This window comes from Canis lupus, chromosome 25 (genome assembly GCF_003254725.2).
Source record: "Canis lupus dingo isolate Sandy chromosome 25, ASM325472v2, whole genome shotgun sequence".
In the NCBI taxonomy this organism is placed as follows: domain Eukaryota; kingdom Metazoa; phylum Chordata; class Mammalia; order Carnivora; family Canidae; genus Canis; species Canis lupus.
In genome coordinates, this window is record NC_064267.1 from 28,787,493 (window position 1) to 28,804,467 (window position 16,975).

The window sequence follows — 16,975 nt, forward strand, 5'->3', positions numbered from 1 at the left end:
GGTGATGGGTCTTTGTAGTGCTATTCTTTGGACTTTTCTTTATTGGAAAACCTGGCTAGAACAGAGAAAGGAGGGAGGAGGCTTCTTACTGAACTGGGTTTCTGGCTTTTTTCTTCTATGTTCCGGTAAGTATGTGAAATGATATTGAGGAAAAGATGTGTTACAGAATAGCTCCAGCATCCCAATCCATGGGCCTTCATTTTTATTTTCAGTCTGAATCTCAATTTGTTTGGAAAAGGTAGTTAGTATTTTTTTTTTTAAGTGCTCTGAAAACAGTCAAAATTAAATTCAAATCATACCAGGTAAAAATAAAAATACAACATCCTAAGGATCACATAATAGTGCACTGCAGGACTTCACAGTTTACAAGAAGATTATATTAGCTCCTGAGACTCTCAAATTAGTGAAGCAGGATGTGTCACCAAATATGCCCATGTTATAAGAAACCCAGCCCAGAGCCTGAGCTGAGGTCTCATGACTAGTAAGGGAATGGGAGGGAGGCTTTATATATATACCAATTCCTTTTTTTTTTTTTTTTAATTCATGAGAGACACAGAGAGAGAGAAAGATCGGCAGAGGTACAGGCAGAGGGAGAAGCAGGCTCCATGCAGGGAGCCCAACATGGGACTCGATCCCGGGTCTCCAGGATCAGGCCCTGGGCTGAAGGCAGGCACTAAACTGCTGAGCCACCCAGGGATCCCTATATATACTGATTCCTAATTCAGCATTTTTCCTGGCTCCTCTGCCACTGAGACTTGGGAAAATCACCTTGGCTCTTTGAGTCCCGGCTTGTGTTTTCATAATGTAAACTTACTTTGTATATTTATTTCAAGTTTTTACATTTGTTTTCATTTTGCAGAGTTGTCAAGAATCAGATTATATAGTGCAGTGATTCTCAAAGCATGTTCCCTAGACCACCAGAAGCATCTCTTGGGAGCTTGTTAGAAATGCAAATTCTTAGGCCCACTTCAAACTTGTGGCCCACCTCAAAACTGGGGGTTTGGCACCCAGCAATCCATGTTTTAGTAAACCCTCCAGGTGACCCTAATATGCACGCAAGTTGGAGACCCACCGATGGTATGTGAGAGTTAGCATTTTGAAAAGAGCAAAGTGTTCTAGAAATTGGGGATAGGAAGCTTTTTTTTTTTTCATCAATATAAAATTTATGTAGAGTGAAACCCAAAGATCTTAAACATACAGTTCTATGAATTTTCACATTATGTGATCATCACACCAGTCGAGGCAGGGAACTCTTTTATCATTCCATAGAGTTCCCTCGTGCCTCCCTCATCCCCACTGGGCAACTACTGTCCACGGACAGACTTCATTGTAAGAGGATAGGATGCTGAGTCCATAGAAAGAGCAATGACTATATTCTTTTTTCCTTTTACTACTTCTACTTACCATTTCATTTTTAATTACTGAGCAGAGTTCTCTCTGGTTTTTCAGCCCATGGATCAAGCTTCTCTGAAAAACAGCGACGTTCTCATTCTGACAGGCCTGACCCAGATCCCCACCGCGAACCCAGACGGCATGGTGGGAGAGTTCTGCAGCAATCTGGGTACGTAGGCAGCTCGGCCATGAATGGGAGATCTGCTAGGTTTACTTTGGAGACCTTGCTTCTGTTGTAGTTTGTGCTCCTTCCCTTCATATTCATACCCTCCAGTGCCCTCGTGCAAGGCTTTCCCCCTGCCAGCTCCACCCTTCATGCCTGTCCTTCAAAGCTTGCTGTTGTCAGCAAAAGAAGCAGTTCTTAAGCAACATAAATCTGAAGAATGTCAGAATGGTTGTCATAAGGGTCAATTCAAGTGGTTAGCACTTTATGCAACCAATATTCAACATTCTCCCCTTTATGTTGAAAATTGTTATTTATTCTTCTTGCTTCGTGGTGGCAGGAAGGGGATGCAGGATGGGGATGCATACAAGGTAGCACTTGTCAAAAAAGGGAAGGAAGAATCACATCTTTGCTTTGTATTTACAACAGTGATACACTGAACAGATCATTTTTCCCCCCAATATTTGGTGTGTTTTTTTTCTTTAGGAGAAGACTAAATTTTAAATTTGGAGGAGAGACTTGCTGGGGTTTTGCTACCTAGAAGAAATATATATTTCTTTAGATAAAATTGTCTGTAAAATCTAGAAATCCTGCTATCCTATACTTTTAGAAAAGTATAGATTGCTCACTTTCTTAGCTTGAGCTGCTATAATGAAATACCATAGACTGGGTGGCTTGAACACCATTTCTTTCTCATAGTTCTGGAGGCTGAGAAATCCTGCTATCCTATACTTTTAGAAAAGTATAGATTGCTCACTTTCTTAGCTTGAGCTGCTATAATGAAATACCATAGACTGGGTGGCTTGAACACCATTTCTTTCTCATAGTTCTGGAGGCTGGGAAGTCTGAGATCAGGTTGCCAGCATGGTCAGGTTCTGGTGAGGGCCCTCCTCCTGGCTTGTAGATGCCTACAAGTGTGTCCTCACTTGGCAGAGAGAAGCAGCTCTCATATCTCTTATAAGGACACTAATCCCGTCATGAAGGCCGTACCATCATGGCATCATCTAAAACCAGTTACCTCCCACCCACCCCCCTCCCGCCTTGCCAGTACCATCACATTAGGAGTTAAGGTTTCAATATATGAATTTTATGGGAACACAGACCTTCAGTCTGTGACATGTACCAAAGGGAGTTTAATGAGCTCAGACCTTCCACCCCTAGCAACTGTAAGTGCTGTCACCTCTGCTCTGGGGAAAAGAAATGGTCATCATCTTAATATTTACATGAATGGCAGTATCCTTTGGAAATTCAGTCGCCCATGCCAATAATCATAGTCTTTTTTGTTCTTTGCTGATATTAAGCCACACACAATTTATTCTTCCTTGAAAAAATGAATTGGACTTGTCTCAAATAGCATCTTTGATTTTTATGTTCATTTATTTATAATCTAGAATCATAGACTCAAAGAGCTTTAGATCTAAAAAAAAATAAAATAAATTTAAAAAAAATAAGAGCTTTAGATCTGAAAGGAACCTTACATCTAATCTACTACTGTTTCTCGGAGTCCACTAACCACTTGCCTCAAGATCAGTGAGACCGCTTATTAAAGATGCAGTTTGGAAGCCCTGCCACAGACCTAGTAAGTCAGATTCTCTAGGGAGAAGAAAGACCCAGCAGAAAAACTGCATTTTCAACACGTTCCCTGGCGATTTTCACACATACTAAAGCTTGAAGACCACTGGTCTAGTTCACTCAACCCATAACCAGTCAGGAAACAGGCCCAGCCAGGTATCAGCGGCTTATGTGAGATCCAATAGCTTGTGACAAAGGCAGAAATAGAGCCAGGTCTCTGGAGCCCTGACCAGTGTCTCTCTGCATGGTACCATACCCTACAAATGGCAAGTCAGCCAGTGCTCAGGGTGAAGCATCTGCAAGAACCTGTGCGTCGGACTTGGGAACGAAGAGGATCCAAGATATTGGAGGCTTCAAGATCTGTGCCCAAAAGCTGTGTGTTTCAATTTAAGTATTTAAAGTCTGGAGGATTTTCTTACAGATAACACATTAATGAAAGAAAATGTCACTCAAATGAATCAAACGGAAAAACTTGACCTATTTCCTTATAGGTCATTCAGCAGTGGTCAGAAACTGGACAGAAACAAATCCAGCAAAGTTTTGGGCAGGAGCTAAAAAGAGAAGGAGCTTGGAGGGTCTGTCCTGAAGCTCGACTGCCATTGGTAACCTTTAAAACCCAAAACCTTCACTGCATGCCCTGTTCCCAGGGACTGAGACATCAAGTAAAAACCCAGCTGATGGTTAGCCTCTGGAATCCCCCACTCCCATGCTATTCATTAAAAGAAGCAGATCATTATCAATGGAAAATAAATTGTATAAACAGAAGTAGGAAAATGAAAGAAATCCAACTATTATTTTGAAAGTTTCGTTCTACCTTTATAAAACTATTCTTTTGATGCCACTGTTTTCTCTCTGGCTTCAACTTTTCTAGCACTGACAGTCCGGAATGGAGGAAACGTGCTGGTGCCCTGTTACCCTTCTGGTGTGATCTATGACCTCCTTGAATGTCTCTATCAGTATATTGATTCAGCCGGCCTCTCCAACATCCCTTTCTACTTCATCTCCCCTGTGGCCAACAGTTCACTTGAGTTTTCCCAGATTTTTGCTGAGTGGTATGTCTGTGTTCTTCTCCATGATTCAGTACATTCAAGCAATAAGATTGAAAATGTAAAAAAAAAAATTTTAACTGAAAAAAGAACAGAAATAGGGTTTTATTCTCACATTATTGTGAGACTTTCATTCTATTGTCTTTCTGTGTCTGTGATGTGAAAATTGTATTAATGAAAGCCAAATCTGTTATGTTGCTACGGTTCCGAAGAATAGTTAGCAAGGAGAGAAGGATGAAAGGCAAAGATTTAACTTAGCCAGCACTTTCAGAATCAGTGACAAAAATATTATGCATCTATCTTCTCACATGCTACCCTCTGCTGTTACAAAGTGAGGTGACATTCTAGAAGCTCAAAAACCCAAGCTCATGTTGTCTGGAATTTATAACACTAAATCTGACAAGAAAAGCTAGATTTTTTTTTCATTTCAATAGCATGATATTTGACAAAATTAAGTTTTATTACAGTAGGAAATTGTTTGATCCAGTCCTAAGGTGGGTAAATTATTGTACAGTATGAAATCAGTGAGCCTTTTTAGAATCCTTGAGCTGCATGTCTGAGTCTAACTGACCTGGCCAAAAAAAAAGGGGGGGGAGGAATGGGGGAAATATATTAACTTTTACAGTCGACCCAACAGTACCTTAAAGTGGTGTTTCTAGAACTGGAGTGGGACACACATACTACAGGGTGTGTTTAATCCATTTTAGTTGTGTGAGAGCCTAATGGATACAGTATTCTACTAAGTGTCTTGTACGTCATTCTGTCATTACATGTTCTACATACTGCCTGCCTCCTCCACCTTTTTCCTCCCCATTTAGTTGTAGTCAAGGACCTTTTTTCTTTATCTCAATTCAGACAAGCTTTTCAATCCCACCTGCGTGTTATTCATGTTTGTCCGTAGGGCTGTCACTTTTATCGGTGCCTCCTGAACTTTATCCTTTGCATTAGGTCTTTTCTCCCCCAACATAGAAAGTTAATTTTGAATAATTAGTATCCTACCCTAAGTATCACTTGCACAGTTAATCAGCATGTTCTGAATTTCCTCATCCAGGTCCTTAGTAAAAAAAAAAAACTCCAGGACCAGCCCTGCGAGGCCCAGGGGCTAGTATGTTCCTCAAGGCTACCCTTCTGCCGCGCATTCTGTTCTTGTCAGAATATCTGATAGGATAGAAGTCAGGACCACGAAAATCAGTGTAGGTCATTTTTGTATTTCTGGGTCTCTTTATTTGTTCATTTCATATATATATATACACACACACACACACACACGTGTGTGTGTGTATATATATATATAAACACATTTACTAGAGAAAACAATACAAGTTACAGAAAACAGGAAAAAACAACCCATAAACCCACTCTCCAAAAGTAGTATCACTGTTGTCGTTCTGATGGATTTTTTTTCTTTCTATATGGGGGGGATCGTGCTGATTATTTAATTTTGGATCCTGCTTTTAAAATTTTTAACATGAGATTAGAGCATTATAAAATCTTCCAGAACATAGTTTTTACATGACTTCATTACTATATCATTTGTGCCTCATTTATATATTGTATAATTTACTTAACTATTGTCTTCTTGTTGGACAGACCAGCTTTGCCAAGTTTTTTCCTTTTAGTAATAAATGTTCAATTAATATCATTTTATGTATATGTGACTGCATCTTCTGCCAATTACTAAACATGGAATTACTGGAACAAAAACTATAAGTATGTTCTAATGTTCATTAAACAGAACAAAATGAACATTAGCATATTATTATTAGCTGAACTCCAGTCTTTATGCAGAACATACCAGTTTTTCCACTAATATTTTCTGCCCCAGGATCTAGGCCAAGATACCCCAGTGCATTTAGGTTTTTGTTTTTGTAGGTCCTGAACTACTACCACCTCAAAAGTGTAGTATCTGTTAGACCTGTTGAAATACTTTAATACTATTTTAGTAAATTCTCACAAGTGGGTGCTAACAAACATACATCATTACATATATTTTTTCTAACTTTTAAAAATGCCAAACCTACAGAACACCCATAACTCTTGAGTTATCAGTTTTAACTTTTGCCACAATTGCTTTATTCAGTCATTTCTGTATTTTAAATGTCAGATCTGGCTAAGAAAGAGCATAGACTACCTAAAACATTCACAGCTTCTCCAGATTGAGATATGTCATTACTCTCCAGTTTGAGTTACCAGTGCTGCTTAGTGGGTATGCAAAACAGAAAGTTGTGTGTCTGAGAAAAAGCCTTTCACTTTTTCCTCAAAAGCAGTCATAACGAATGGAATATGATACTTTGAATTGGACCCTGGAACAGAAAAAGGACATTAGTGGAAAACTGGCAAAATCCAAACAAAAGTGGAATTTAGTTAGTGGTAATGCACTAATAGTAATTTCTTCATTCAGCAAACGTATCATGGTAATGTAAGAGGCTAACATTATTGGAACACTAGGCAAAGGGCACAAGGGAAATCTGTACTGTCTTTGCAACTTTTCTGTGTAAATCTAAAATTATTCCAAAATAAGCTTATTTTTTATGGCAAAAATGTATTAAGGAATTTTAGCAGTTAAAAAATTCACACAAGACATTTATGTTCTGAGTACTCTGTGGACTCTGGCTTTTAATCACAGTGAGATTCGCTGGCAGGAAAATTTTAAAATAACCTTTAGTATTCAGTGTTTGCGCTGCTACCACTAGGTGGCAACAAATGACCCTGTGTGCCCGACCTAACATACTGATCTGGTTTTCCTCTTCAAAAGGCTTTGTCACAACAAACAGACTAAGGTGTATCTTCCAGAACCACCTTTTCCTCATGCAGAGGTAAGAAAATGGCATTAGGGATCCCTGGGTGGCGCAGCGGTTTGGCACCTGCCTTTGGCCCAGGGCACGATCCCGGAGACCCGGGATCGAATCCCACATCGGGCTCCCGGTGCATGGAGCCTGCTTCTCCCTCTGCCTGTGTCTCTGCCTCTCTCTCTCTCTCTGTGTGACTATCATAAATAAATAAATAATTAAAAAAAAAAAAAGAAAATGGCATTATTGGGTCAAAGCAAGAAAAAATACAGGTAATTGGTTCAAGATGGAGATAGCAGGTCATTAGATTTTAAAAACCCTGGGGCACATGGGTGCTCAGTTGGTTAAGTGTCCGACTCTTAATTTCTGCTCAGGTCACAATCTCATGGTCATGGGACCCTGCTTCAGTTTTCCATGTTAAGTGTGGAGCCTGCTTAAGATTTTCCCTTTACCCCTGACCCTCATCTCTCTCTCTCTCTCCCTCTCTCTCTCTTGTTCTCTCGCTCTCGCTCTCTCTCTAAAAATTAAAAAAAAAAAAAAAATCCTTACATAGGCTCATATAGCCCTTTGTTTCCAATGTGAGACAACAGGGAAGTACTCTAACTCAAGATTCACCACTTCCCCTTCTCATTACCACGTTATAGTACCAGTGTGTGTCTGCAGTCCATAGCCTAACTCTGTTGTGTTGACCGGGTGGGGAATTTTATCTAATACCTGCTACTAACTTTTTAGCAACAGATTTATTTATTGTCAAAGTCTTCTTTCCAGTTAGTTATGTTGATCACAGATGTGAAGTTTTAATGATGAAAATAATAACATTTAAGTTTTTAGAAAATAAAAGGTCAAAAGGAATGAACTTCCACTTATAAAATAAATAAGCCATAAGATGTACTGTACAGCACAGTGACTGGAGTTAACAATACTGTGTTGCATGTTTAAAAGTTGCTAAGAGAGCAGATATTAAAAGTTCTCGTCACAAGAAAAAAAAGTTTGTAACTCTGTATGGTGATGGATATTAACTATAAGGCTTGCTGTGGTGATTTTTTTCACAATAGATAAAATTCTGTACACCCGAAACTAATACATTATATGTCACTTATACCTTAGGTTTTTTTTAAATGGAAAGATTATACCTTTCTCACAGAATGGATGAGTGTTTTTATATCAGTTTGTGCCCAGTTTTGTTTTCATTGTTTTTCACCAAATAGTATTATGATGGACATTTTTCTGTGCTTCCTATCATTATTATCATTATTATTGTTGCCTAGAGTTCCATAGCATATCATATGGACAGATTATAATATAATATACTTAACTATTCTCTTACTATCCGAGAAAAGAGTTACTCCTACTTTTTTGTGATATTTTTAAAAAGGATGTTTAAATTGGTATAACCACTTTAGGAAACTAGCAGTAACTACTAAAGCTGAACATATAAAACATACTTTGTGCCTCCTCAGTTTTGTTCTTGAAGTGTATACCAAACAGAAATACATAGTTGTGCCATCAAAAGACACCCAGAAATCTTCAGAGCACTCTTAATAGTAGTTCAGAAATACCCTGGGTGGCTCAGCGGTTTAGTGCCTGCCTTCGGCCCAGGGCATGATCCTGGAGTCCCGGGATCGAGTCCCACACTGGGCTCCCTGCATGGACCCTCTGCCTGTGTCTCTGCCTCTGTGTGTGTGTGTATGGTGTATCTCATGAATAAATAAATAAAATCTTAAAAAAAAAAAAGAAAGAAAGAAAGAAATATGGCCAAATGCTCTCAGCAGTCTAGTGGGTTTTGTGGTATATTCACACAATGGAATACCTTATGCCAGTAAGAATGAATGAACTCCAATTACACTTAGTTATATAAACATATTTCACAAACATGAAATAAGTCAGACATAAGAGAGTAGACACGATGTGATTTTCTTTATATACAAGATCAAAAACACACAAAACCTACCTATGGTATTGGAAGCCAGGACAGTGCTTACCCTGGAGGTAGGGATAGGGCAGTAGTACCCAGAAAGGGAAAAAGGAGAATTTCTGGGAAAACTGCAACAAATATTCTGCTATTTTAAATTTGACAACTTGTACTACTCTTACTTATTCCTACTCCAAAGGACTTTTATGAACCAGAATTTCATGTGGAAATTTCTGATGAAGTCATTTTTCAGTCCGTACATTGCAGTCAAGGTATTTGCAAGCTCTGTCATTACCACAGTGAAATTCGGGCTAGAAATGCAGTAATGTCAGAAAATGAAGTGTGGCAAAACGTATTTTGTGGTGGACTTCACCACTAAAAGTCTGTTTTTCTCCTCCCCCTCCAAACAATTAGCCTTTCTTTGTCCTCTGAGTGTTACTACACATTCTTACCCACATATGTCACAGATGACCTTTGTCCCATTTACAGTTATGAATATGAAAAGGCCATAATTGTGTCATCTGGGTTCCTGAAATGCACATGCCAACGTTAGGGCATGATGGAGTTGACCCTGGGTATTGTGGCCACTACCCATGAGAAAATATAGTTCTGCCCTTAGTACTGATAAAAAACATTACAGAATTCCTACCCTACAGCTTCATTGCCTGTACAGTTTGGATGTTAAAGAAGTACAGAGATAATTCCAGATGGTCATATGTAATAAGTCAGCTGGAAAGGTAGGTCCAATTGGCAAAAAAGTGAGAAAGAGAGATGAATTTATCTTCGTTTCTGTGCATTGATCAGAAGAACTTCAGGAACTGTAGGTAATGCCTAAAAAGTGATTTAAGTTATGTGCAAAGACCCAGTGCTATTCTTAGAACTCCATTCATCTCTGTGACAGCAATGGATACAGGAGACTTAGTCTTTTAGACAGTGCTTACCCTTATTTAACTGGGCAAGTAATGATTTTGGCTAGATCAGTTATAAAAAAAGAATGTCAGTTTACTTGTATATGACTTGGAAGGAAGGTGAGAGTTTAGCATTTGCTCCATCTTTACACACATATCCCATCCAACCTTGGACACCTGATTATGACCTCTGGGGTAGTGTTGAAGTGTTACGAGTAAAAACAGTCTCTGAATTAAAGATTTAATCTTTAAAGTGAAGAGATTTTGGCTTCCATTTGGGGTTTGTGCCATTCTGGCCACACCTCACTATTGGGGTGACTTTATTTGGAGTTGGGGGTTGACTGGGCTTCCCCTCTTATGCATTATGAGTTGCTTCAGGATTAAGTAGTACCACAGACCATTTCCTTATCCATCAGACAATATCTCAGGGCAGTACTCCCTTTGACTTAGGTGGTATTTAGGGTGTCTGAAGTCTGAGTGTTTGTCATCTGACCTTTCGGTGCTAGAGTGGGAAGGTAGAGGCAGGGTCAGGGCAGCAGGAAGAGCTTCTGAGCCATGTCACAAGACATCATCTGTGGCTGTTACTGTATATGGTGTTGCCTTGGATTGGACATGACTTTGGGCGAGTATTGCCAAGTATTGTGCTGGAAGGGAAGTCTTTTTGGTTCAAAACATACACTTTTAAGACAAGCTCGAGGCTGTACATGGCCTACTTCTTACTATACCTGTGTCGTGAGGATGTCACATCCTAAATTTCTGACAGCCAGTTTGGCCTCTGTCTTTATTAAGTTTCTGCAATAACTTCTCAAGAGGTAGTCCTATGTGCATAAATAGTTTTTCTTGTGTGAGATGTTTATTCTCGACAGAACTTAGTGTTTCACATGTTATGGGAAAGCTACTCGTACTTCAAATAATTCATATTGGGAGCTTCTGGGGCCAGGGCTTGGAGTGTCTAGAAGATCTAAAGGAAGAGTTAGACTACATCAGGTATTAACAGCCTGAATAAAAGTATCCATTGAATATGTTAATACGTACCAAAAGGTCTCATCTGTTCAGAAAGTCACCTTGTTAGGTTGAAAATCTCAATTTTCAGCAAATGTTAATCAGATTCATTTGTATTTTTAATTTCCTTCTGTTCCCTCTTCCATGCTGTGTGGTTCTTCCTTCGGGCTACACAGACTAACATCTCTTTGTGTGCCTCTCTGTACATATTGTAGCTCATTCAGACCAACAAGCTGAAGCACTACCCCAGCCTCCACGGAGACTTCAGCAGTGATTTCCGCCAGCCATGTGTGGTGTTCACTGGGCACCCCTCCCTCCGGTTTGGGGACGTGGTCCATTTCATGGAGCTCTGGGGGAAATCTAGTCTCAACACTGTCATATTTACAGGTAAATAAACAAAACTTTGCCCTTTCTGCTAGGACCGTCACTCAATGCACTGACCAAGTGGAGACCAAGGGACGAATTTTGCAGTTAGAAATATAAACACTCATCTGTCATAAATACCAAAGGGTGAGGAAACCGCAGGGGAAAGAGTAAGAATTAAAAAGCAAGACGGACTGTTAGGAAACTGTACTGAACAAAATTTTCATACCAATTTTCAGAGATTTTCCCTGAGACAGACTTCTACTGAACTCCTTTTGAGAAGATTTTTGTATGCTGTTTTAAGAACAGCAATAATTCTAGTAACCACTCTTGTTTTACCTTTTAGGAATTATTTCCTGAATTTGGCCTTTCTCCTTCAGTTACAGTTTTCTCTGGCTTACAGTTTTCCTTCTGGAGACAAACCCCTCAGAGTAGAACAGATTCTTTAATGAGGTCAAGCAGGGGTTTTACTTAAGCACTATATTATTTTATCAATTTCAGGTCTTCCTTGGGACTTGGAAATCTTATGGGCAGTAAAGTAAAAAACCTTGACCCAAATCTGGTCCAGTGGACTGTAACCTAACCTAAGTTACCCGTGTCTCTGAGCCTCACTTTTTTCCTTGTGACATGGGGTTATGCTGGCTCCTTACTTGGGCAGCTCTGTGCATTTAGTGAAATGTTATAAGAAACATTTCATATACTGCCTGGCACATAAAAGCTATTGAGAAAGTTATCAGTTAACTTCTTTCTCATTACTTTTAAGACTTGAATGATGGAAGAGAGTCTAATAAATCCCCAAAGCTTCAGGATCAGGGACACTGGGGCCCTTCCTTGTGCTCAGCCTGTGCGTGAAGAGTGCCAGAGACCTCCAACACATTATTAGTCAAACAAAGTTGGCTTTATTGACTCATTGCAGCTGGGGAGAACACATACCATGAAGAAGTGGGAGGCATCTCAGAGCATGTTGAAAAGAACTTATGGATTTGGGCTTGTGTTGGGTGATTTTTGAGGTGGGTTCACAGATGTGGGACATTGCTCTGAATTGGCTGCTGTCAGGAAATAGGAGTAGTTATATATGATGAGTATCTTAATAATTCTTATCTAAAAGACAAAAAGAATGGAGCTAGATAGGGTAATGTTTGCTCATTTTGTGGTTTGAACAGTGTTGTGGTTTTGTGCTCAGGCATGATTACAGACAGGTTCTTGTTTTTGTTTTGATCCATTGTGGTCACCAAGTGGCCATGTCTGGTGTTAGTGTTCTGTGAAATTGTTTGTGTCCAACAGGAGAACACCATAGCCTAGCCATGAGTGACAGGCAGGCTCTGGCTAACACCAAGGCCTAGTAGAAAGTGCCAGGAAAGCTCATAAAAAAAAAATAAAAAAAAAAATAAATAAATAAAGCAGCCATCAGGGGCCGCTTCTGTCTTTCCCAGCCCCCTTTGGCAAAGAGGAACTCAGGCCACAAGACATTGACTCACGGTACCCAGAACCTCACCATTGCCAAGTTTTGCTAAGCAGGAGGTGATCTGAAGAACATTGTCTAGTAGGCCTAAGGGTGGTGTCTCCTGTTCTTTTTGAGGAGCTGTTGACTCTGATACAACAGTGGGTACAGTATTCATATAGGTACGGTCAGAGTATTTGCTATTGTATAAATCTTCCTTTAGCCAGCTATGAAGAAGTCAAAGGCTGTGTCATGGTCATTTGTGAAGCCTGGTAGTGTCAGAGATGCGTTTTGGACCACTTTTGCAGATTGCATTACAGCCGTGTTAGACTTGAAGCTCACATAGTCCACATAAAAAGGGAGTCAGTCAGTCAAAAAAGTAAGTAAGTAAGTAAATAAATAAATAAATAAATAAATGGGAGTCAGTCATCTCTCCCAGGTATGTGTGCCTGCCTCATTTAGGGAGGGGTATGCTTCTTAGGGAAACAGGAGCTGCTGGAGGGAGATTAATTTAAAAATCTGAATGTTCCATCAGTTTTCTCAAATGCACTGGATAAGTTAGTGGGACAAGTGAGCGTAAGCCCGAGGGCTATAAGAAGTGGAGACACAGGCTGTTGGGAATCGAAGTATTATTTTTCACACCAGAAATGTGTCAGTTCCTCTGGCTCATGGTGGGCGAGTGGATAAACCATCCCTGCCAAGCAGGCTGCAGTGAGTGGTTCTGGGGGTAACGAATGGGCCAGCCCGGCAGGCGTGGTTCCCAGTCGTGCTGTGCCAGGCTTTGCAGCAGGAGTATCCGGTGACGTGGGCTGGGATCCTTTTCTTTTCCTCTTGGGGCATCCTGTCAGGTAAGTGGTATGTGCTTTGTCTCATAGCTGTGCGTTAACTTTGAGCACTTGATTCAAGTGGCCTGTGTCAGGTTTCTCCATTGTGAAGTTCACTGTTTTTATATTTAATCATGATCTTGGCAGGCCCCCGGGGAGACACTTTGAGACTATATATCCTGCTCTTCCCCCAATTTTTACTAAATATTTTAGCATCATATATGATCCTGGGTCGGAATAAATTATTACTGTGATGGTTGCCAAATGGCGATTTTTTTTTTGTTTTCTATATGTTTGTTTGGCGTTCTGACATTTAAAAAAAAAAAGCTTTTGCTTCTCCCCATTTACTTAGTTACCCTTCATTTTATTATTTCCTCGCTCTGTGTTGAAAGCCTCAAGCTCACACCCATACCTCCGAATTCCACATCCACCCTGCGCTATTCATTCTGACTCTCCCTTCCCTTATTTGTAAATCACTCCTCTTGAGCGATAGGGAATCTGGCTCCCACCAGCCTCTGGGCACTTACAACTGCCTCACCCTCCCCACCACCCCACCATCTGCTTGGCCTTGACCACACCAGCTGCCTCCTCACTGGGCAGCCACTCTGTTGCCTGCTTTTCGATTTTTGTTTTTGTTTTTGTTTTTTTTGTGCTCTCATTAGAACCCGATTTCTCCTACCTGGAAGCACTGGCTCCCTACCAGCCCTTGGCCATGAAATGCATTTACTGCCCCATTGATACACGACTGAATTTCATCCAAGTGTCAAAGCTGCTTAAAGAAGTGCAGGTAAGGAGGGGGACTGCCAGTGTCTCCCCCGTGGCCCTGTCACCCCTATGTGGTTTGTGTTGCTGTGAGGCGAGGGCCGGCTGTCTTGCTGCATTTCTTGCCTTCCTCATTTCTCTAGCATCTGCAAAGTGCTGGCACATGTACTACTTAGTTACCCTTCAAAGTAATGAGCTTTCCACTCTGAAAGCAGTTTCCGTTCTGAAGAAATCAAAAGTGGAGGAGAAGCACGCATAAACAGTCTATTATTTTTGATGAGGACCATCTGTGTCCAGTTAAAAGCAAATTGCCCCCTCTCCCACCAAAAAAATTGTTGTAGAAACCTACTCATCGAGCCAAAAGATAGTTTAGCTGAAATCTGTATGGGGCCCTGCTGTGCTTGTGGATTAGGACCACACACAGTGTTACTTTGCTTTGCACTAGAGATTTATTTTGGCTTGGTTTTTGTTGCTTTCATTTGTTTATTCCAGTTGCATTTTCTGCCGCGGAGAAAGGGCAGAAGTAGTTGGGTAAAGTGGTAGGTAAAAGGAAGGCCATGTGCACAAAAGGAAAATTGTAGTGGGGCATGGGGGTGGGAGGGGTTTAAAATCTCCGTGCTGGGCAAGCAACCCCACAGCATATATAGGCGGGCTTGGGGAGGGAAAGAGGCCAGAGGGAGAATTCTCCTTCCCTGTTGCCTCCAGAGCTGAGTGAACGCCAGGATGCCCTGGCTTGTCTCCTGTCGCTTGACCTAGTAATTTAGCAAAGTATGGCTAGTCCCTTCACTTTCCTTGGCCTAGGTCAGAAGTGTACTTTCCTCCTCCCAGAGTCTTTGACCTCGGGATGGGTGGCACTACCACAGAACTCTCGGGCAACAAGGAATGGGAAGCTGAGGAGCCTCAGGAATGCAGAGACGGTGGCTTATAGTGATCACTAGCTTGCTGGCCCTCCAGAAAAGAGGATGGACTTTCTCTAGACATGATTAGAGCAGTGGCTAAGTTTGGGCTGATTCGGTGATTCGATACCCCACCATGTATGCATCAGTACATGGGCAGAAACAGTTAAAAGCCTGTGGTTTTCGTCACTAAGTAACACCACACCTTACCCCCACCGTCCCTACAGCAGCTCTGTTCTCCCAGAGCCCCAGGCAGTACAGGGACATTGGGAACTGGCGGCCACCTGGTCTTCACTGCAGAAGGGGCAAACGTGGCTGGAGTCCTCAGGCTGTGACTGTGCAGTCGGGTGGCTTTGAGAAGAGTCACAGCATACCACCAGGTCAGGAAGAGGACACGTGTGAGCCCAACAGAACAAGTGCTATTTTAAATGCATCCGGTTGGCCTGCTGGAAGGCCTCCTTCCAGGAAGAGAAAGCGAGCTCCAGATCTTAAGAGTGAGCAGTGGCAATACAATGACTCAGTGGGCCACCAGGATCAATTTTCGGTTGTGTGGTCTTTGTCCTCAGTAGTCATTGGTTTACTATTCTTGTCTCTCAAAATGACAGACATTTTGTAAAAAAGCTCTGAATCAGTCTGTCCTGACATACACAATTGAGTATGTGATCTGAGCAGTGCCCTCTGTCGAATACCAGTGGGCCTGCAGATGCCAGAACAATGCCCAACCCCAGAACACTGGACTAGTGTGAAAGTCAGCAGTTCTTGCCTGTCGGCCAACAGTTGCCCCACCAGTCAGTGATGGCAGGTATGACAAGAAGACTATGCCCTCAGGGGCTTAGGGGCCAGTTGAGAATAGGCCCATGGAAGTCACCATCAGAATGACTTAAAAATACTGAAAAAATAAAAAACAAATGGAAAGAGAGGCAGTGGATCCCCCACTAGCCTATGTGGCTGGCAGTTGAGGGCTTTGCCCTGAAATTTTTCTTCCTTTCCCGCACTGCGCTCACCTTTCCTGCTACCCGTTACTTGGGTTTGAGAGGAGAGATCTGATGGCCCAGAAGAGGCGAGGCGAGCGAGCGTGCCGGGGGACGTGGTGCCAGGGGACGTGGACGGCCTCCCTGCTCACCCCGCCCATCTCGTGTGTTCTCAGCCGCTCCACGTGGTCTGCCCCGAGCAGTACACGCAGCCGCCCCCCGCGCAGTCCCACCGGATGGACCTGATGATCGACTGCCAGCCACCTGCCATGTCGTACCGGCGGGCCGAGGTCCTTGCCTTGCCCTTCAAGCGTCGCTACGAGAAGATCGAAATCATGCCTGAGGTGAGCCGTTCTCTCTCTCATGGTCAAACCAGGGTTTTCCACATGGTCTCAGAAAGAGGCCTGTCCCAGAGGTGGCTTTCTTTTGGTTTTGTTTCAAATGCGGATGAGCCGAAGAACGCAGGCCCTTAAGCAAGGAACTGGGAAGAGAGGTGGGATCTTCAGAATCTCATTTTCCAGGTAGCGACGTAACAGCTTCCTAACTCTTCCTTCCGTGGGGGACATTTATTATTATATCTGCTTTTTCTGTATTACAAATCATGCTTTCAGAAATATTCTTTTACAGAAATCTTTGTCCGTGTACAGAATGTAGAGAGAACTAAAAGCGTCACGGAGTTTTGCGGGGGAGAGGCCTGTGTGAGGTGCAGGGGTTAAAAATGTGCCGCCACCCGTCAGGTTTTGCTACTACTAAAGGATACTTATATCTCCCCCAAATGAGTGTGTCCTCTGCAGCTTCCTCATAATCCTCCTCCTTTGTCCCTGTAAAGTGCAAGGCAGGAGATCTGATGTGCCCGCCCTTGTGCACGTGTTCTAGTAGGAAAACCCTCTCTGTTCAGGGCGGCAAGGGGTGCGTCCCCCCCCCCGCAGAGGCC

The 16,975-nt window shown here is 41.9% G+C and overlaps 1 protein-coding gene across 3 annotated transcripts in view; it reads left to right on the plus strand.

Annotated features, from left to right (window-relative positions):
* The window catches only part of INTS9 (integrator complex subunit 9), a 101,112-nt gene that overhangs the window by 79,120 nt on the left and 5,017 nt on the right, over window positions 1-16,975 (plus strand). For all 3 annotated transcript variants that reach the window (XM_025462950.3, XM_025462949.3, XM_025462952.3), the window contains 6 exons: window positions 1,450-1,561; window positions 3,999-4,179; window positions 6,929-6,989; window positions 11,000-11,171; window positions 14,075-14,199; window positions 16,218-16,385. In XM_025462950.3, the coding sequence (XP_025318735.1) occupies window positions 1,450-1,561; window positions 3,999-4,179; window positions 6,929-6,989; window positions 11,000-11,171; window positions 14,075-14,199; window positions 16,218-16,385 (819 nt within the window). The remainder of the gene's footprint in view (window positions 1-1,449; window positions 1,562-3,998; window positions 4,180-6,928; window positions 6,990-10,999; window positions 11,172-14,074; window positions 14,200-16,217; window positions 16,386-16,975) is intronic.